General features: G+C 35.4%; 1 protein-coding gene across 1 annotated transcript; it reads left to right on the top strand.

Moving 5' to 3' along the window:
* Positions 1-219: 219 nt before the first annotated feature.
* On the top strand, positions 220-5493 carry LOC129275628 (E3 ubiquitin-protein ligase Trim36-like). Its single transcript, XM_064109664.1, has 2 exons — positions 220-934; positions 3646-5493. The coding sequence occupies exons 1-2, from the start codon at positions 299-301 to the stop codon at positions 5011-5013; spliced, it is 2004 nt and encodes a 667-aa protein (XP_063965734.1). The 5' UTR covers positions 220-298; the 3' UTR covers positions 5014-5493.
* The last annotated feature ends 17690 nt before the right edge of the window (positions 5494-23183 follow it).

Raw genomic sequence — 23183 nt, 5'->3', positions numbered from 1 at the left:
ATTGTACAATAGTATAATAGACTTTGGCATTAACGTATCTTCAAGTTTAAACATTATACAAATAATTCTAGAAATAATCATGAATAAATAAATAACGCACTAAAGTTCAAAGGTAGCTGGGAATACCAAATTTTATTTGTTATAGGGTGTTCGAAATTGGTATGTTTTACTCTTGTAGTTGAATTTGTATTCAAGTACGCGTTGTTACCCAAAATTGATCGACGTTTCGATGCATCAATAGACATATTGCGTGTAAGTTGTTGAAATTTAGATCTCGTGTTTGTAAATTGATTTAGCGATGGCTGAGAAGCGGGAATCAGAGAAAGCTTCAAGCTCTTCACCGAACCTGATATGTCCGCTATGCCTTGATATATTTGTCGAGGCGACAATCTTAACTTCATGTGGACACACTTTTTGTAGGCGATGCCTCAAGAAATACGATCTTACCCACCAGGACCTTGATCACATGGTCTGTCCTCTCTGCAGGGAGATCACCAAGTTGTCTGCCTACCGTGTCGATGATCTCCGCCTCAATGTCTCCATCAACGGATGCGTAGACGATTACCACGCCAAGCGTGGAGGGATGAATGCTGTCCTTGAGATGTGCCAGAAATGTACCGCTTGCAAGTCTCAGAAAGACGCCGTGTCATTCTGCAGAACATGTACTTTATACATGTGTGATAAGTGCCTGCATTCTCATCAACAGCTTGTAGTAGTCTTTGGAGATCATGAGATTGTATCCATGGATGATGTCATCGAAGGGAAGGTCAGCATTGGTCATTTATTCGAGAAGTGTTCCATCCACAAACTTGAGAACAAGGATATGTATTGTGAGGATTGTAAGGTCCAAGTCTGTCACAAGTGTGTACTTGTTGGTCATAAAGCTCATGAAATCAAGAACCAGGTTGACTTTGAACAAGAGTTGCGACGGAAGGTAATTTTATTTATTTAATAGATCATAGTGTGGAAAAGAAATCTGAATTGAATGTTGACACTGAAAATACTATTAATACCAATGATTAAAAAAAATGATGAGAAAAAAAACACGCCTCGATCGGTGAGGGATAGGGGGATGGGAGGAGGGGGGGAGAGGGGAGGGGAGGGGGAACAAGGCGGCACCCGAAGTTTGGCTCCCATGGAACCTCACCTGTATAGAAGAACAATGAAATTGAATATTGATGATGATGATGATAATGAAGAGAGCTGAAAATGACTTTGAGAAGAATAGGAATGATCATGTATGTAAATAACATTAACAATATTTAAGGACAAGTCTACCCCAACATAAAGTTGATTTGAATAAAAAGAGTAACATCCAAATGACAAGCATAACACTAAAAATTTCATCGAAATCGGATATAAATAAGAAAGTTATGACATTTTAGATTTCGGTTAATATCACAAAACAGTTTTTATGCACATCCTGGTCGGTATGCAAACGAGGAGACTTATACATCATACACCTCCCGGTCATGTAGAATAAGTATTGTTTTAATACTATATAGTTCAGTCAAGTTGGTCCTTATTGTCAAATCTATAAACTATAAATATTGTATAATTAAAACAATAAAAAAAAACGAAATAAATAGTGAGGGACATCATCGACTGTCTCATTTGCATGTCACTGAGTTGTGCATATCACTGTTTTGTGAAAAATACGCGAAATTTTAAAATGTCACAGCTTTCTCATATTTGTTTTAATTATACGGAAGCCTTGATTAAATTGTTTTGTTCTTTTATCCAAAACATAATTGCTATTAGGGGGGATTTCTGAGTACAAAAATATCAACCGGCAAACACTTTAAAGTAATATATTCGCAATATTTTTACACAATGAGTTTACATGTAATGCCATTCTTCTAATTCTTCCTCTCTTTCCCGCTCTCTCCATTTTCGAACTTCTTTCCTCTTTATTTCCCTCTCCTCTCTCACTTTCTTTATGTTTCTTTATCTTTTCTTGGATATCAGTCTCTATATCCATTGTCAATTATCTATCCAAATGATTCCTATGTTTATTGTGTATATCTGTATATATAAGTTGTTTCTCTTTTTTTTTTACAAAATACTATTTTGTTTTTGTTTATTTGCTTATATTCCTTGCATTGTATATTTGTATTGTATCATTTTCTATTTCTTGTTTCGAACAAAATATTGGCAATTGCCAGTGAAGTTCCAATGAATTCAATTCAATTCAATTCATATTACATCCAATTTTGATGAAATTTTCAGATGCTAGTTTGATTTATTTATTCAATCATAATTTTTCTGGGGTGGACGTGAACTTTAGTATACCTATTCAAATTCAATTCAATTAAATTCAAATTTGTTTATTTTACTTCCATCAAACAAAAACAAATTGTATACCATATACCTAGTGGTATTAAAGATAGAAATGTTGATTTGAAATATAAGGGTAATAACAACAATAAGTGATGATGATGAATATAATAATGACGAAATTAAAAGATTGAACAAATCACAACATTTGGATACTATAATATTGATAAATATATTAAAAATTTACTAAAATGTTACAAGAATTGTAAATATTCATCACTACTCTACGATAGATCTGCTGGAATTTTCCATTTATCTTGATCAATGACATTATTTCCAAACAAACTTATCATATCTTCTGGCATGAAACCATGGAACTCACTTTCACAAGCTTTACGAAATAAGCCTACAATTCATATGGCATAAAACAAAATCCCTTTAATAATCATAACACCCCTAAAATTTAGTATCAGTAGGATATTTTAAGGATTTTCTATTCTTTCTTATTCTCCCTTCCCCACTCTCCCCGTTCTCCCTCTCTTTATTTCACTTCATTTCCCGTCTCTGTCTCTTCATTCTATCTACCCGTGCAGCTTTTTTTGTTTGTTTTCTTTTACTCTTTTTTTGTCCTTTGTTTTATTGTTTTTGGTTATATTTTGTCAGTTCTTGTATAGTTTTTGTTATGTCTTGCTCTTTAATGATTTTTGCCGTGCCTTGTTCTTGTACCGTTCTATTACATGTATTTCCTGTTCTTGTAATGCTTTGTTTCGTGTGTCCTTTTTCACTTTCTTGTAATATTATTCAGCCTTGTTTATCTTTTACTTGCTATGGGAGAATATGATAAAAAAACTAACAATTTACAAGGATTTATATGTAATTTTTACAAGAAAGATATGATTATCTGTGTATTAGATAGACTTTGAACTTTGTATCTTGTATCAATATGTAAAAAAAAAACCTTTAACGAGCTGTGCTTTTCAGAAGGTTTTCATTTCATTTCATTACGTTATATTACAATTCGCTCTACTTTGTAATTTTGTTGAAATTTTGAAATGAAATAAATTCGTTATCAATCAATCAAAAATGTATTGTATCTGATAATAAGCTTATGCAACGTACCATCATCAATATTGTTAATACTGTTGCATATAAGCATTTCTTCCCATTATTTTTGTTGAATGTCAGCCACGATTTTCTTAAAAGTTATTGTAACAATGACATAAAATTGTGTAAATATGGGTTTATTTTACTGATTATCGCGTGTCATTCTGCAGTAGTTATCTTTTTAAACAGTTTGTTATTTTCACATTTAAGGAATATTTGCAGATCTAAACCGTTGTTTGTACTATACAAACTTTCATTCCTTAGGTGGAAGACCTTGCCCAACGATGTGCTGACAAGAAAACAGAGCTGGAAAAGAACATTCAAAACATAGAAATACAACGTCATGAGGTACACACTGCAGTGCAGACACTACTAGATGATGTCAGGCAGGCTTACACCATCAAGGCCAAGGAGCTGGAAGAAAATCTTCGAAATCTCACCGACCAAATCAATGCTTTAAAGCATAGTTTTGATGACGACCTCAACGTCTTGAAGTCAAAAGATCGTCAGATAATCAAGAGTATTTGTAGTTCAATTACTTTGGTAGATAATGACAGACTAGGTCATCTTGAGACAGACACTCTATCTGCTCATATCTTGCTCTGTGAGGAACTAGATGCCATGCTGAAGGAGGCTACCGATCACACTTCTGCGTCAACAATTTCAAAGAAAGCAAAGGGGAAGAGGTTCAAACCAGCAGATGATACTCGTCTTGACCTCGGGAGCATCTCAGATTATACTAATCATTCTTCTACGGCAGCCATAAAGAAGAAATCACAGGAGAAGAGGTTCAAACCAGCAGATGATACTCGTCTTGACCTCGGGAGCATCGCAGGATCAGATCCCAAGATGGAAGTCATTCAGTGTGTTGATCTACGGTCATATATGTTGGGAATGACACGGTACTCACACGACAGTGTGGGTATCGTATATGGGTGGAATGCACAAGGTATTGATATCATTGATTCAAATGGTGGTAGGCAGCAGTATAGTAACATACCCAATGACGGGAAATATAATGATCTTGTCTATCAACAAGACGGATCTTTATGCGTATCGATTTACGATACTAATGAAGCGTACATGTATTCCCCCCTTGGCTCCAAGAAAGCAACAATCCACGTGAGAGACGGTCCTAATGATTTCAGACTTAACAGAAGTCAATCAGATGAAATCATCATTACTAACTATACAAGACAAGTCTACATCTATGACCCGACAGGATCCACTCTTAAACACACTGTTCAAACAAAGCACAAGGCGGATCAGGTATCTACCACCAGGACGGGTTTGATCGTCACGAGTTCATGTAATGCCAATCTTCGCGTGGTGACGGTCTATGACAGGGATGGGAATGCTGGTGAGTCTCTACAAGCTCCACGGGATGTCTACCTGTATGCTGCCGTGGATGAGCAGGACAGGGTGTATGTAGCGAGTGTTGATTGTAAGAAGAATAGGAAGGTGGTGATCAGGCTCTATGATCTTGATGGTCTGAATCTGAGGGAAAGAGTTGAGTGTAAAGCACTAGATATGACATTGGGTTTGGATTGGTGTTACTTGGTCTCCCTCTCCCCAGACATGCTCGCCTTTGCTTGTGGTTATAACTTATATTTCGTCAAGGTATCACTGTAATCCAGATTATCTCAACCGTGCACCTACTACAATGTCTCAACACATTGTTAAAATAATTTACACAACGCTGTTAATATACTATGTCAATCGCACAGTAGTTGTTTAAACAGTTTAAACATGTGTTCAAAATCTTAACCAACTATGCTTAAATTATTGATAATTGAATATATTTGAATTTAATCTTCATTATTGTTTAAGATTTTGAACACTTTTTGAAAATGTTAATAACAACTACTATACGATTCACATTATTTTTAACAGGACATGTAGCATTTTTTTTCAAATTCAGTTTTCTTTCCAACTAAACAAAGGATAATACACGTAATTATACATTTATAACAAAAATTTATAATACAAATCATTGTCATTCATACATATACATTTATAGTTATGTTTAATGACATGAATAATAAACTGATTATGTTAGGCATAGAAGTGATAGAACTATCAGATATTTTTTTTTAAATGTGTACTCCAGCCTGAAACCAGTAACATCTGAATATAAACTCCTCAAAAAAAGTTTGGAAATCTTTGATCGATAATCTCTCCTCGGTTTTTTTTTAGTAAATATCAATGTGTAATTACCGGTAATAGCAATGAATGGAGCATTTAATTCTCTTTGAAATGTATGTGTGTAAAATAAGTTTCAAATAAGTTTCAACAATGATGATAGCAGTAATCAATCCTATAACTGTTTCACCAAAGTAACGCAATGCTAAAAAAATCCTTGTCAAATTTTGGTCAGGTTTTCAGTGTTTTGTTTGTCACCCTTAGCCTGAGGACCCCTTCATTACTGTATGGATCTATACAATGTAAATAATTTGTTGGTGTATATAGAGTATGTTGGTGAGGATTATTTACTGGAATGCTAAGAAAACATGATTGGTTGGTTGTTGGTAAACAATCAGGGAACCGACGGCTTAAGGTCCTCTCCGAGGGACCTGATGATAATGTCGTACCAAAGGGCTCTATAGCGCTCTAGGTCTATATTATGTTCATGTATGTGCGCCATCCCCGAATCATATCTGACTACAGTATAATGCACATGTGTTTTTTTATATTCTAATAGTTATCGTGTAATATACATATCCATCTATTCAACATATTTTCTTAAAGTGTGGATACATTTTGTTCTCATGTGTCATTGTTGTTTATTTTATCATGTAATGACTTCATTTAATCAGGTGATGTGTCATAATATTGATAATAGTTTCTTCTTCTATACCAGGTTATTAGGCACAACGAAAGTTTCTATTGAATCTGATCACATGCATAGGATGAGGACCCCATGTATATTATGTAAATAAAGTATTCTCTGTTATCTCCTACTAACGTGAAATAACGCAATGTAAACATGTAATCACATTGCAAATATGTTCCAATATAACACAGTGACTGTGTAAAATTTGTACATTTTTTTTGTTATGTTCACACTGTGTCACATTGGGTGTGGTATTTTGATATAACCATAATGAGGAAAATATAATGAATTTTAACGAATTAGTTGATATATTATATATATGTGTGTGTGTGTATTCTTTATATTCTAATAGTTATCGTGGAATGTACATATCCATTAACATATTTTTAAAAATGTAATTTATCATGTAATGACTAATCAGTTGATGATTCAAAATTGTTAGGCACAGCGAACCTTTCTATTAGTTTTGGAATTTGATCATAAGCCTATATGGGATATGATAAGCTGTATATAAAATTATGAGCCATAATTGTTAGGCACAGCGAACATTTCTATTAGTTTTGTAATTTAATCACAGGCCTATATGAGATATGATAAGCTATACACTGTAAAAACTGTGGTGTTAAAAGTGACAGCAGTTGATGTTAATAGAGGACCATACCCTGAGGTGTTAAAATTACACCCTAGAGATTGAACACAACACCAAAGAGTGTAAATGTTACAACCCAAGGTGTTGTAATAACACCTATGGGTGTTAAACGAACACCACCAATTTAACACCGGTGTAAAATAACTGGTGTGGTCCTCTATGTACACCGGTTAACACCACAGTTTTTACTGTGTATATTGTGCAGAGTATATTATGTTGTCTCCTATGAGGAAGATCACAGTAGTATAAAATCACTTTGCTTAACATAAAATTTGTACATTTTCATCACCATGTTCACACTACGTCACATTATGTGTTTTTTTTTCAATATGAACATGATGATATCAAAATATCAGTCACGCTGTATCATTCACTTTAAATTTAAATTGAAATTGAAACTTTACTTTCCACAATCTTTCATTTTTAGAATGATTTTGTTTTGTGGGTACAGAGGGGCTTAAAGTAAATCAATCAGAAATATATATATTTTTGTTATATTTGTAGTTATATTTACCCGATATCATGAATCGTTTTGATGATGTATGTTACAAACGATATTATAAATGTATTCCAACTAGGAGACGGTCCTCATGAAAAAAAAGAAAGTGTACCCGCAGTATTAACGGATACACTTGGATTTCTTTTTTAAAACTAAATTGTAGGATGTACAGAGTTTTGCGTCAAGTTCTATCATAAAAAAGATCCAGTTGAAATCCAACGTTATTAAACAGCCTTTGCCTACCAGTAAACTCGAAGAAAATAGTGTTCATATCATGAAATCTGATATTGACAGATTTCAGAATGAATTAGAAAGCTATAGGCAACATAGTAACATTCATATAAAATCAAAACATATTTATACCTATCAATGCTTTGTTTATCACGCGTTCATGGGTTATGCTTACTAGTATTTTGTTTTGAACTGTATATATAACCCAAATACGTTTTTATTAATTTATTCATGTATATTGTCATATTATTTCTCTCATTACTGTCATTAGACCTCTCTAGGAAGAACATCATCATTATGAATGACTCTGAATAGAGTGATCCATCTGTATTATTTTGTTCCAAAGGAGCTAAATCCACTCTTGGTATTTTTCTGTAAATCAAGGTTTTTTAATTCACCTCTTTCCCGTATCCACTGCTGTTTAATTTTGATCTATATGATAGTACTATCATCTTAGATTTATTAAATCATGATTTCAAAAATCTAGCATTTATTATCAATTTCAAAAATATTTTAAAATTTTATTTTTCCTGGATTTAACACGTTTTGGAAATAAAACCTTAGTAAAATGGCAATTTTTGCCAATTCAAACATGTTTGATATTGGAAATTGAAAACGAAACACATAAATATGGCTAGTAGAATACGTTTCACATCTTTTCTGATGTATATCCATTGAAAATTACAAGAAGAAAAACAAGAAGATATTTTGTCATCTTTTCTCAAGACAGTGACTTTTCAATATTTAATTCCATAAGGAGCTAAATCCAAAAATGTTCATAAAGATTGTAAAATTCTGTTATTTTCAGCAAAATTTGCACTGATGGTGTAAACTTGTATCCACAACATATATATAAAAATATGAATGCATAACTTTACGTAAAATAGGAACAATAACCAATTTTAGATAACCGCATAGTGGAGTTAGCTCCTTTTAAACTGTTTTGGATTTAGCTCCTTTTGGAACAAAATTCAAATTTGCAATCAATTTTTACTAACCTTTCCAAAAATATTTTCAAATGCGAAATGTTGCATTTAATTCCCACGTCAAAGATACATATATTTGTGTCAAAATATCAATTTTGGTCAAAAGTGGATTTAGCTCCTTTTGGAATCATGCTCTTCGTACATTCACATTTGTAATTCTTCATTTCTGTACACTCTATATTATCTTGATATTACTTTGATATATAAAATCAAACCAAACCATAATGCAGATATAATGATTTATATCTGTAAAATCAAAATTGTATTTACTTTAATCGGATATTACCAATACAATAGCTAAACTGCATAGTAAGTGATATCATAAAGACAATTAATTTCATGGTCAGTTTAGGAGAGGAGAGACGGTGAGACAGCTTGCTATCTAAGAGCGAACGAAATGATTGATTAGTATCCCTGTAAATCACATACTTACGAGGTTTCAATTTAGCATTTTGAATTGATTTTATTGATATCAATATTTCATTAAATTCTAAATGTAATTAAATTGAATTGAGTTTGTTCCATCTTTAAATATGAACTCGTAAGTTTACGAAATAAAGAGAGAGGGAGTCAGATAGACAATCAGAGAGAGAGAGAGAGAGAGAGAGACAGAGAGAGATAGGGAGAGAGAGGGTGACAGAGAGGTAGAAATCTCATGAATGGAAAGGAGAAGGAATGAAAAAGATAGAATTAGATGAAGAAAATGGGAAAGAGCAGAGAAACAGAAAGAAGAGGAAGAAGACAAAATATAAATAATGAAGAGAGCTGGAAAGAAAGATAAAAGGAAAGAAGGGCAGAAGGTAAAATGAAAGGAAGAGGATAGAGATGAAAATAAAAGACCAAGAAAGAAGAATAAAGTGAGGGTATTAATTTTCAAGTAGATTTGTATATTGATCTGATTTTATAAACGCACAAAATGTACACTCTATACAAACAAATCAGTAAAAAGTGACTATTTAATAGGGTCCGCTGGGTGCAACTGTTATTCTAGTCATATTTGATTATTTTTAGTCGTATTTTACGAGAACAAAGTTATTTCTGATTAGAATATAATTCAGAAGTGTGACTCGACATATCAGTTGTACCCAACTGACTACTGGTCTAGTCAATTTGACTGAGTTGTTTAAGAGTGTATTGTTGTTTAAGTCCACCTTTTCCTTCCCTTCTATGTTTTTTAAGTCTTTGACAAAAGGGTCAGTTTTTACTCTGTGTGCATGTGATTGTCCATTTACTCCTGCTTTCTTGGAAGGGCTTCCAAGAAAGATCCGGATTATCATCCGCTTGAAACAAATGGAAATGTTTAGGAATGTTGTTATCATAGGTAGATTTAAAGTACCATCTACCAGATGAGATGGCAATATATTGCATCTTGCCAAGTAACAGCCTTATTGATATGTCGACTTATTAACTTTGTAAGTCAACATAATGACGTAGGGTATGTTGACAAGTCGTTGTCATGGCGACTAAATATATCTTGTTAAGTCAACTTCTAGAAAGTGTCATGCCGATAAAGTGTCTTATTAGGTCCACTCTGTAAGATGATATATGTTGCCATGATGACATGATAATTCTGAGAAGTAAACTTGGCAATATACTAATATGTCACTGTGTCAACTTACAAAGTTAACATGTCGACATGAAAAGGGTATCAAGCCGATATGGCAAGATAAGACATCTCTTCATAGATGGCACTCAGAGGTTTTTAGCTAAGTTTTTGTTTTCTAATGGTGACGGTGTTCGCTCTCGCATTGAGCAGTCTTAATCGAAAGCTTCGATAGTTTCGAAAGCTTGATGTTTGGCTAGAGTTTAGGTATCTAGCGCCATCTTGTGTCACTATACTGAAACTGTAATTTGGTTCACATAAAAGACACCCATACTGGTCTCTGTGGGGTGCGCTAAGTACTTCAAACAATAGAAAATAATATATTCCTTGTTTGAAATATAAAATCTTTGGATGATTAATGGTTCAAGCATGAAAAACTGATAAAAAAATACAGCAACTATACGCAAGTGTAAAGTTCTAGATGCAACTGATCGCCTTGGCTAGATTGGTATTCCTGAGAACTATTGCGTGTAGGTTGAGTTAAATGCAACGTAATAGGCAGTTTTAACAACACGACGCAGAACAAATTCAAGAACATAGTAAATGCATTGATAATACCCTTCAAATGACAATGAACAGCTGAGAGGTCTTTGTCGAAAATTGGTGAACCGGAACAGCAGTTTGTCCTAAGTTTCGGCTGAGCTGACAAAAGTGGCAAACATGTCGTTTGTCCAAGACGAAACTGCTGTTTTGATTCACTAATTTTCGACAAAGACTTCTTAGTTGATCTTTGTCACGAATGGTATTTGACAATATATTTTCTATTTCCTTGAAAGCTTTCTGCTTCGTGGTGCTAAAAGCTCCCTATTACAGAAATCTATATATTTGAATTTTACTAGCGCTATTAAGGTGGTGACGTAGCCAGGGATCCAGGGGAGGGCACCTTTTATGGAGCGTATGGAACGTCGAGCGTAAGGGGCACTCACCGATCGTGGGCGGAGTGGGCGGAGCGGGGCATGGGAAACCGATAGCTTTTTTTAAAGAGTGCGAGGCTAGGCAGGGCATGGGGCACCGATCGTTTTAAATAAGTAGAAAATTGATTCATGGATTTCCAAAAGCAGATTTTACTGTATATCTCGAGATTTGGGTCTTGAGGAGAGCAGTGGAGTTAAATGATCCACAAATTTTGAGGGTGCCGGATATGGCGTAACGGTCAAAATAAAAACAAAAATACTAGCGAGCGAAGCAAGCGAGCAAACATTTCGATTTTTTTTATAACAAAAATCTAAATTTTGTTATAGATTTTAACATAATATTCAGAAAACAATACCATATTTTTCCCTTTTCTTGGTCATGAAAAAAAATTGTAGGGGGGGGGGGGCAAACGCCCCAAGCTCCCCAATCTGTACCACTAGTGTCGATCCACGCGGTGAATCTAATGTTCAAGGGGGATGATTTATTGTTTCATCCCCCCTCTTGAATATTATCACGTCACGGATCGACACTAGTGATCTACAGTACCTCACTGTTCCCCTACTCAACAAACAACCCGGATCAGTTTTATTGGTGAGGTTTCAACGACCAACAGTAACACCACGATACAGCACAAGTCTCAGTCCCATAGCTGAAGGAAATGAAACCGATGAATTATGACATTCTATTGTCAACTGTGATGAGCTGAAATATCACAGATTAAGACCAGTGTTGTAGTCAAGGCTCAAACCTCCAAGGCCAAGTAAATGAAACCGATGAATTATGACATTCTATCGTCGATTGTTATGAGCCGATTTATCACAGAATAAGACGCCCTGTAAGAATTGTTGTTCCGTGATCGTATATTATGTAAAGTGTGCAAAATGATGTTAAAGACTGAAGAGTAACGTAAAAATGAAAAATGATAAAGACATAGAATGCGATCTACCAGTAATATAAACATTCATGCTGGAGAATGTAAATTGCAACATAAATGGGATTTTATTAATGCTTACAAAATCTTGGCTATTTGCGAATAATTTACTTACATATGATAAGGTTTACCCAATATTGGGTAAAATGGGAACATACATGTTGGTTGGGTAGAAAGATACCCAATATGTTGTAAATTTGACGCAGCGTTGCTTTGAAATAGCCCAATTTGGGGTAAAAAAATACCCAGCAAACATGCATGTTCCCTTTCTACCCAATTTGGGTAAAAATATTTGGGCAAATATTCTCAAAAAGAACCATTCACATAAGCTACTACGTTCATTCACCCTAAATGGCATTAATCAAGCGACCTACGACTTGTGCAAGATGAGCAATGATACTGGATTACCCCTATGTGACAAATGTCAACGTTTCATTATTCACTTTATTCATAAAATTTCAAGTTTCAATTTTTTATGATGGCAATTCTACAATTCAAGTTCATTGACTTTAAATGACTTTTGACCTTGGTTATGTGGCCTAAAACTCGCACAGGATGTTCAGTGATACTTGATTACTCTTATGATACTTGATTACTCTTATGTCCAAGTCTTATGAACTAGCTCCATAAACATTAAAACGTTATAATGGAAATTCAACAAATACCCCCGAAATGCCCAAAGTTCATTGACCCTAAGTGGCCTTTGACCTTAGTCATGTGACCTGAAACTCAAGCAGGATGTTTAGTGATACTTCATTACCCTTATATTTAGAGAAGACTTATCCACGAAGAAATCAGTGATCATGTTTGTTACAGTAACCTATTGTCAACTTGCCCGATAAACTTCCTGAAATAAAACCATTTCTTTTTAAATTGATATTCTCTAAAATTTGTTGTATATGATATATTTTGCCATTTCATAATATCAGTTTTTGTCGTTCTGAAATAATTGTGTTAAATTAATTAATATTATTACTAGGTAACTCTTTTCTCGATTGAGCTGAATATATATTATCTCTTTTCTTACTATGATCATGATACGGTTAAGCGCATTATTATTTGTACCACAAAAAACAAACAATTTATTTTCATATATTAACACGATCTCTTCACGAGTAATTTGAAATATCAACGTATCTATTTTCGAACGAATAATATTAGAATGATTACAAACTAAGGCAAAATATATACAGAATTGTTTCATTATTATCAATACAAATATTTTTTAATTTTTTTATTTCAAAAACGTACACGTGCACGTTGGTATCAATAATGAATTTGATAAAAAAGAGAAATGTAGATAAAATTGCCTTGATCAAAGGCCTTGCCGGGAATCGAACCTAGGACTTTCATGGTGTAGTAAGGAGCCTTAGACCACTAGACCAAGGCACATCGGCTTTGTGTGTAAATGTAAAGCGTGCGCAGACATAGAGCAGCAGTTTGTTGTTCAATCTAAAAAAAAAAGAAAACTGCCCGACCGTGATATTCCCCAAGAAAATCATATATTTTAAGCGGATGGGCAGGATGGATGCCCCCCCCCCCCCTCTAGCCCTGGATGCGTCTTTTTTTAACGTACCAAAGCGAGGCAAGAGACCAATGGGCTCATAAACATTCAGGACAGCAATCTCTGCACATGCGCACAACCTTTACCAAAACTCCGGGTGCACTGCTCTGTGCATACACGTTTTGCGTATTTATTCTCATTTTATCTCTTTGCATAACAATATGCTTGCCGATTGACAAGGAATTGAGTTCCCGAATTTACAAGCGTGAGTGCAGAGTCTCGTGCCTTATTTTCCGTGATCATTCCACGATGCTTTTTGGTTCTAAATCTTCTGTCTTTAGAAATATACGTATTGTACAGTGATCGGAAGAAGTCGCACTTTGTCGGTTAATCCAATTTCATTCAATTACAGCTCAAATTAAAACTTTTTACCTGTTATTGAGTAAGTACCGGGTGTTTCTGCACAATTTTTATACTAGCCCCCCTTTCGCAATCCTCACGGACGCTAATATTAGGGTCCCCTAACACAAAAGTTAACGCTTAATCATACACTTGATTTTTAAGATTGATTGTACGTTATAGTCAATAGAATCAAACGTAGAAAACTGCTCTACAATCAATGGTAAGCTTTCTGTTACAGGGGGGGGGGGGGGGGTTTACAGGCCCTACAGATCTGCTTTTCGTGTGCAAAATTCTTTCCCGCCACACCCGCAACATACATGCATGTACATTAAGACTGATGGCTGGAGATATTCGAAATGCAGGACCTACAATAAATTATGACATGGATAAGAAAGTGGTTTTTCAAACAAATCGAGTACATATTGAGTGAGGAAAAAGTTACTGAATTAAGGCTTAGATATATCATTACAGTCCATCGAGTCGATATTGCATGTATTATTGGTGGATCTCTGGCAATTGATTCCATGGGTCAAATCACCTCTCCAGCCGAAACCATTTTGCATGCGTTGATTATGTACACAGCATGTATACGTCTGAACACGAACCAGCCGAATTTGCGGGTTTTTTTTCTTTGTTCACTCCTACACAAACGATATGCCTGTAGCACACAATTTAATAGGCGTTATGTTTTAATTCCCCAGAAATGGGGGATTAGATTCGATTTCCAAGGGGGGCCACTTCCATTGATGAGTGGATACCAGGCACGACCATGCGGTTTCGAAAAGCACCCTAAACAAGAGAAGCAAGGCTTTTCCAGATTATGAAAATACATCTCTTAACAAGTATTTAGCTTGTGAAACCCTACAAGTATTGAAAACATATCCTCCTTTTCAGTATTTTAAACATCGTTTTTGACACCCTTATAACGTTACATAGGCTTATACGTAACGTACTTGCCCACTCTTTCCCTTTTTACGCGTGGTCGCGCCTAGTATCCACTCTTCAATGGAAGTGCCCCCCCCCCCCCGGGCGGCCTCTCGAGCTCTGGGAGGAACCAAATGTGGCTTTGGAAAGTCGTCCTAAATCGGATATATCGCTGTTACCATAGTAGCAACCAGAATTTTGCACACGAAACGCAGATTGAATGTTTCCGTTCCAGATGCGAAACGAAAAAAAATATCATGTCACACAATTTGCATTGCAGGACAGAGTTTTTCCACCATGACGACGGGCCCAAAAGTCTCTTCCAAAATCAACTACCGTCGCAAATAAGCGTTCGCGTCCCCAACAAAAGGTCGGGACTGTCATTTGTAAACACATCTCCTATCATGTTGACGCATGAGTGAGTCCAAGTTATCATTGCGCATCTAAACAAACAACAAATGTTCATAGCACAAGTTTCTAGCTGGACGCACTCATACTTATAAATCCTTTCCGGGGATGCTAGTTTGGATGTCATATTAATATTCATCCTGAAGTTTAAGTAATTTCAGATCGCAATTCTGTGATTGTGCTAGTTGAATACAGTTATACCCCCATCTCACTAGATGGCGATTCCACTGCGATCGTCAAAAATCGACAAAGCGTGGTATAACGTAGCTTGATCGTGCCTTGATCTTTTCAATCTTCTCCGTCGTACCTTGATCTTTTCTGAAGCGGCAAGGATCGCCACCATCTTTATGGTCGCCACAAAATTTTGAACATGTTCAAAACTTACGTAGCGAGATCGCGGAGGTGCTAAAGCGCATCACAATCGAGTCATGAGCGTATTACAAACGACATATTCGTAGCTGTAACAGAGCCCCAACGCATAAAGCGTAGTATAAGCGCATTAAAAGCGGCACCGATCGCCCGTGGTTTTCAGGCCCGTTCCCAAGACAATTCTGCTACGCTGCTTCCGTTTACAAGGCGACTGCCTTGCGCTCGACACGCTTCACACAGCTTCCACCACGACGCTTCCTTCTTTGGGTGGCATGTGGCACACGTTCTCAGCCCGCTACAGGCGTTCGCGTTGCGCTTTTGCTGCGCCGCTGATGACTGGGCAGCGATTGCGCAACAACCGTCCGCGCTGCTATAAAAAAAGCCATGCCGATGGTGGCGGATTATCATATTTGCAACAGATTACGAGGCGATACCACGGCGTTTTCAAACATACCTCCCAGAAAAAGGACCAGAAAAGGGAAAGCTGCCCAAGCTACCCCTCTTAGGCCGGCGGTCGAAGAGGAAGATCAAGGGGTTATGGTGGTGGTAGAGGAGGAGGAGGTAGAGGAGGAAGAGGAGGGGGTACAGGAGGAGGATGAAAATCTTACTGCTGAGCCAGCTGGAAAGAGAAAAAAGACGCTCACATGTCTTGATGACGAAATGGGTTACCTCTGCAGAAATAAATAAATTGATTATGTTTTGAAAATAAATTGAATTCTAACCACAGTGACAGTAGACAACATCAAATTTTGCTAATGATTCGATCACTAATGTATTGATTGGGAAAGGCAATCTTTAGGGAGATTCTGGCATTGTGCCCCCCTCCCCCTCCCTTTTTATGAGTGCTCTCACATCAGTAGACTACTTCTTGTCAGCAAATTTGAAAGGAATTTACCAAATATTTTTGAGTGACAAACTTTGTGGAAAAAAAATAAACAGAATATCAAAGATTTTTATGCTCTTTTATGAAATTCTGGATCATCCCTCATATTAACTATTAGGCTGATCATGGACCTATCCATGGGCTGATCGACATCTTTTGAATGAAATTTTAAAAATATTGTATATTATGACTTAGGTGACAGCCAGGGTCGGACCCTGTATCTTTTTGGCCTCCTCCTTCTCCTGTCCTCGCATTCAACTTTTAACTGATGTTCTTTTAGAATGCCAAGATGTATAAGTCAAACCAAATTCTGGACATCCATGTTGGTCGGAGGTTGGCAATCGACTGAAAAATGTGTCATGTGCCGCGATTAGTATGCCGATTGCTTGAAATCGTTTCAAGAGCCCATCATGAACGTAACATAATCGCTTCATTCGTAGCACCACCTTACCGAGGTCCTAATTAGCGTATGAGCCTCGTTGTACGATCGCTTTGATCGCAGAAGCAGCGCATCACATCTGCCTCGAATCGTCGCAAGAAAGTGGCATCGTCGTACTTTCAGCGTATTACCATCGCCTTCAGCGCAGGTCGGTCGCATAGAAGTTGCAGTGCAATCGTCTCGCAGGCTAAAAATAGAATTCGAGGAAGATTCTGCTACGATTTGCGGGATTTACACAGATCGCCATGGTCGCCACGATCGCCTTCCTAGTGAGATGGGGGTATTAGTCAATATTGTACACGTGGATTCATTCACGTTTGGTGTTTTTCGCCTTAACACAACTACCTTTTTTCCACTGTGTTTTAGGGAGCCGACTGGTGGCACTATCTTCACGTTTCTTTTGGATATACCCATATGGTAACTCTATGCATGGATATACCACTCATTTGCAATTGCTAATTTTCTCAAGAAAGGGTAGCCAGTCGTGCGTAGGCCGTTCGTAGCTCCGACTAGCTTTCTGAAACACCCAGCTGTTTGTTTTCAGATTCATAACTAATTGCTTTCTTGAATTATCATCTTGAAATATGTATTTTTCTGTGTCGATCCGGCTTACACATCTTCACAGCGTCAGTTCGAGCAGCGGAATCATAGTGTTATTTACATTGTTTTAAAAAGTATGATTTGCAAATGAAACAAAATATCGGCTCGATATTACGGTTACTATTTTTATATTCAATTCGATGCAAACATGCGATCTTGCGTAACTGTTGCGTTAAACATCTAACATTTGTAATCAATTCTTGATCAAAGGTCACATGACTTCTATTGAGTATCAATCGATTATTGTTATTTTTCCCGTGTACTACGTTTATTCAAGCGTACATGTACGTGAATAATCTATTTCACGGGGCTCCGATGTACCATGTGTTTTGCCGATATGCCTTTTCAATATTTTAAATAAATACTTTCTAGCATAGAAGGCCTATTGTACGTTTGTGGACAATTTGATATTTCTACATATGAAAAAAGATGACTTCGCTATTATAAAAAAGGGACATTGAATTTATGAATTGTTTGCATTAACTTAAAATTGTGATACAATATTTCATGCAGTAATACATGTTTTTGGTCAATATGGCGGTGCATACGACTATTGGTCCCTCGTTTTTTTTTATATTCGCTTAATTGACTGTTTATCTCTTTTGACTGTAGCGTGACTCCAGTCATGCGCAGTGTCTTTACTGTACAACATGTTTAACTTGTTTCCAATCGAATATCTTCTCTATTTTTTTCTTCTAAATCTACAGTATGGTGACAAAGATATATGTAGTCTCTTTCCGCTTGATCGATCTATTTTGCTTTCTATCGATCATATAGGCTTAATTCCAGTATTTGCTACGTTTGTTCTCATTTGTACTTATGTATCCTAACTTGATTTAATTATGTCATAACTTTACAGGAGAGACGGTTACAGGATGAACATTTGTTGTCTATATTATTTTCTTATTTTGTTCACTTACGTTTTGCTTTCTTTCTTTCTTTCTTTCTTTCTTTCTTTCTTTCTTTCTTTCTTTCTTTCTTTCTTTCTTTCTTTCTTTTTTTTTAATTTTTTTAATTTTTTTTATTGTTAGATTATTTAAAGGTAGGTAAGTACATGGCATAGTGTATTCTATTCGTTAGGTACTATTGTTAAATTCCTCCCCTTTTAATGACCGACTTAACTAGGTTTCCATTTAGCTCCTAGAACAATGATGACTTGTTGTCTCTCTCGGCGCAACATGGCACTACTCATACATTAGTTAGATAATCAAGAAAATTCCAATTACGATACACACATACGGGCATTTTCACCACAGATGGACACAGAGGCAAACAATTCAAATTGATATTCATGTCAAATGCTTTGTTTTTTAATAATACAAGGTTAGACCTGAAGTTTCTGGGACAATTTTTTCCGACTCTGGCAGCCATTTTTTAATTTCAAAATGGCCGCCAAAATGGCCAAGTATCGATACAAATTAGTGTTGAAAATAGTATATTGATACATATTTTGTTTTGACAGATTTTTAAAGAACAGGTTTGATCATGATGTTTTCGCCTGTGATTTAGCTTGCTATTATAACACTTTTTAAAATCCCACAGAAAGAAACACCAGTAATTCATTCATCTGATAAAAAAAACATTGATGAACTATGTGATAAGGTATGTAATGTCAGTTACCGAGAACATGAATTTTTTTCTCATTTCCTGGAAAAGAGGATATATTATATGAAACTTGGTAGATTTCCTCTCTAGGTAACACCCCTCCCTCTACACCAAAATTCAAGATTACCAATTAACAATCAAGCCATAGGGTACCATTAAATATGTTTAACGTCAGTTACCAGGTGGAAAATGTAACGTCAGTTACCGAGATGTAGTGACAGTTACCATGATAAATTGTTGGTTACCAATAGTGAATGCAAATGTGGTCAATTTTTATGGTGAAGAAATACTGTATACTTGTTATTTAAGTCTTTCACTTAGTTAAATCACACCAGAATGAGTTTGTTATTGACTTTTAAAAGGTATACTTCACAAGGAATACTATATAAAATTATGAAGGAAGTTGCATTCCCATCGTGCAAAAAAAAATTACTATGAAATTGTTTTGCAAATATATGTACTTACCAAGTACCTAATTGTTTGTATCAGACAAAATATTTTTTCTTTTTGGTTTTCGTGGGAGGGGGTACTTTTCCCAACCTATTGCCTAAATCTGCAATATTAATTTGATAAGCTTAACATTGCGATGATTGGGGGATTCCAGGGCCACTTTTTTCGTTTCTAGGATTCTTTTGAGCATTGCCAGGCTAAAGTAAATTCCTGGTTTTTATACGTATTAGTAATGTAGATGTTGGATATGATTTTTATTTTTGGTTTACAAAATGTATAGATGAAAAATGAAATTTGACAGTTCTTATCGATGTTGCATGGATCTACTAAAACTGTGTCTTTTTTTTCTAATTTACAAATAGTTCAGTTTCAGTTTAGAAGCTGGAGTTTATTTTTGTTGAGAGCTTAAAAAGAAATTAGCAAATAGAATGATTAAGCAAATTATGAAGAAAATTGAAATCCGACAGATATGAACAAGCATTGCTTGCACTGACCAGAAGAGAAATCAATACAACTGCATGGCTGCATGAGATTCGGGGGATGGGTAGAGGAGGAGATCTTTATTCATTTTGCCTTTTTTGAGGGGAGGGGAGGTTGGAGAAGGATAAGGTTTAAAAAGTCAATATACATGTACATGTAAAACTGCTAATGTGTGTATAGTAAAAAAAAATCCATGTCTACAGCCAATGCAATATTAAATTACTAAAGGAATACATGTAGCGGCTATGACCCCCCCTCCAAATAAGTAAAACATACATTTCTTTTCTTTTGATAATTTAAAATGTGAGGTATTATACAACTTTTATGATTTAAAAAAGCTTTAATACATATAAGTACCAAGAAAAATATGCCTTTGAAAATCATAAAGCACTGGTAAATGTCAATGTGTAATGTCAGTTACCGACAAGTAATAATAAAATGTTTAAATCAAAGAAAAGAGATTAAGAAAATTTTTTTTTTTTCAGTGAAATGTTCCTAGAAACTCGGGTATACTTCCACATTAAGCTCACTTTCATGTGAAGCCCTGCACAGAAGATACAATGCAATGATTCCACACATTTGACTTCCATGTGTTATCTCTCTGGCAAATCAAGTGTAACGTCTGTTACCAGCATGGTCGTTGAAAAATTATCATAGCCCCCAAAAGACAAAAAACAAATTATTGAATATTTTGACACATCTTAACCTAGTAAAGAAGGCATATTTACATATTCAAACTATAACTCTATATACTCAGGGACATGAGATATTTCAATTTTACTGAACACCCTAAAATTGCGTGTCATTTTTGCGAAACGTCAGTTACCGACACATTTTTGCTTGCTGATGCGTAACAAACGTAGTTACATTGAAAATATTAGTATCAGAGTATACAGCAAGGTTCACTTTATTAACTCTATCAAAAGCAAACTCTCATCATTTGTTGTATTAGAGATACACACAATGAAAGGTGGGTAAAATTGTGCCGTGTAACGTCAGTTGTCGTGAAAATGCCCATACAAAATTTTATTGACAACAATACCGCTGATCTTAATTACAGTGTGGATTCCAATGATCAATGCGGGCAGCTCGTTACGTCACATTGTTTCACAGAACAACATTTCAGATCATTCGTTACGTCAGACAAAGCGGATAAAAAACCCCTTTATTCTCCATTTAAACATTCGCAGTGCAAGTAAAAATTTTGATAAACTTAAGTTATTTCTAGGTAATAAACATTTTCCGCAATCGTCATTCATTGGTTTAACTGAAACATAGTTCTCGGATAATCCCTGTTCCCTCTTCTCAGTCCCCAATTTTAATTTGATTGGTAATAATAGAACAAGAAGACCAGGGGGTGGTGTCGCACTTTACATACCGCAACAATACGATTATACTCTTATAGCTAACATGACCATATCTAACGATGTTTTAGAAACACTTTTTGTTGAAATCAGAAATCCAAGTGGTAAAAACTTTATGCTAGGTGTATTTTACAGACCTCCACATTCAAATGCCAATGCTTTTTTAGAAACTCTGAATGAAATTCTACTAAATCCTCTTTAGAAAAATAAAGATTGTTTTTTTATGGGTGACTTCAATATTAACTCAGTAAATTGCAACTCTAATAGCACCTCGCAAGATTTTCTTGAAATATTTCTATCACATTCTTGTTTACCCCTTATTACTCAGCCGACAAGAGTGACGAATAACTCAGTCACTATAATAAACAACATTTTCAGTAATATAACTTGACAAAATAATAAAGCTGGTATCCTTCTTAGTGACATCTCTGATCACTTTCCAATTTTTGGTAAATTATCTACGAATAAAAATGTCAATAAAGAAACATTCAATCATACATTTTGAAAGATAACTGACGACAATAACAGACTGGTCTACTGTATATGACTCCTCGGACGCTAACAACGCATACAACTGTTTTATTACCATACTAACCTCTTTTCTAGATACCCATGTTCCCCTTACAACTAACAGAAGATCTAATTATAAAAAAGATCCCTATCCATCCTTGGATTACTAAATCACTTTTAAGATCCATCAACCGCAAGAACAACCTATATTATAAATACATAACTAAACCAAGTGATACATCTCGCTGCAAGTACACTTCATATTAAAAACACTCTTACATCTTTACTTTGTATTGCAAAAAAAGAGAGAATATTATACACTTCTCAACTCGATTTATACAAAAATGATATGAAGAACACATGGAAAATCATCAACGGTGCTTTAAACAATAAGAAGAAGATTTATACAATTACAAAAATAAAATCAAACAATGCCATTACTGATGACAACAACATAATAGCAAGAGAGTTTAATTCATATTTTTCACAAGTTGGCAACAATTTAGTAATCAAAATCCCTCAAACGAATAAATCTTACAACAATTCTCTCGACAACCCAAACCCAAACTCAAAATTTTCAAAATCCCACAAACTCAAGAGAAATTATAAATATTGTTAACAGTCTGCTGTCCAAAAAGAGACCGGGGTTTGACGGTATTTCCAACTTCCTACTTAAGAAAATTATCTTGGCTATCGTCGATCCTTTTATGCATATTTTTGATATTTTTTCTAACACAGGAAGGGTGCCCAATCTTATGAAAATCGCTAAAGTAGTCCCTCTTTTTTAAAAAAGGAAATAATCAGCTCATCTCCAACTACCGTCCCATATCATTGCTCACCTCGTTATCAACAATTCTTAAAAAAAAAATATATTTTCGTACTTTCAATTTGGGTTTCGCGAAAATCACAGCACCTCGCATGCAGTTTTATCATTCATTAACAAAACCACTACTTCCACTGATAAAGGTTGTTTTACTGTCGGTATTTTCCTGGAATCCTCCAAGGCCTTTGACACCATTAACCACGAAATTCTATTGCATAAACTATCTCATTACGGTATTAGGGGGAAGGCCTTGGAGTGGTTCAAGAGCTACCTTACAGATAGGACTCAGTTTGTATCAGTAAATAATCACAATTCATCCAACCTTCTAATTACATGCGGGGTAACACAGGGTAGCTTACTCGGCCCTTTTCTTTTTATCACTTACATTAATGAC

Source organism: Lytechinus pictus, chromosome 14 (genome assembly GCF_037042905.1).
Source record: "Lytechinus pictus isolate F3 Inbred chromosome 14, Lp3.0, whole genome shotgun sequence".
Lineage (NCBI taxonomy): Eukaryota > Metazoa > Echinodermata > Echinoidea > Temnopleuroida > Toxopneustidae > Lytechinus > Lytechinus pictus.
Note: the sequence above shows the minus strand (reverse complement) of the source record. Positions and strands in the feature narration are given on the sequence as shown.

Bases quoted from the DNA above. Each gene is read 5' to 3' on its own strand.
- LOC129275628 (XM_064109664.1), top strand. From the start codon at position 299: ATGGCTGAGAAGCGGGAATCAGAGAAAGCTTCAAGCTCTTCACCGAAC. The intron at 935-3,645 runs GTAATTTTATTT...TTCATTCCTTAG, and splicing joins AACAAGAGTTGCGACGGAAG to GTGGAAGACCTTGCCCAACG.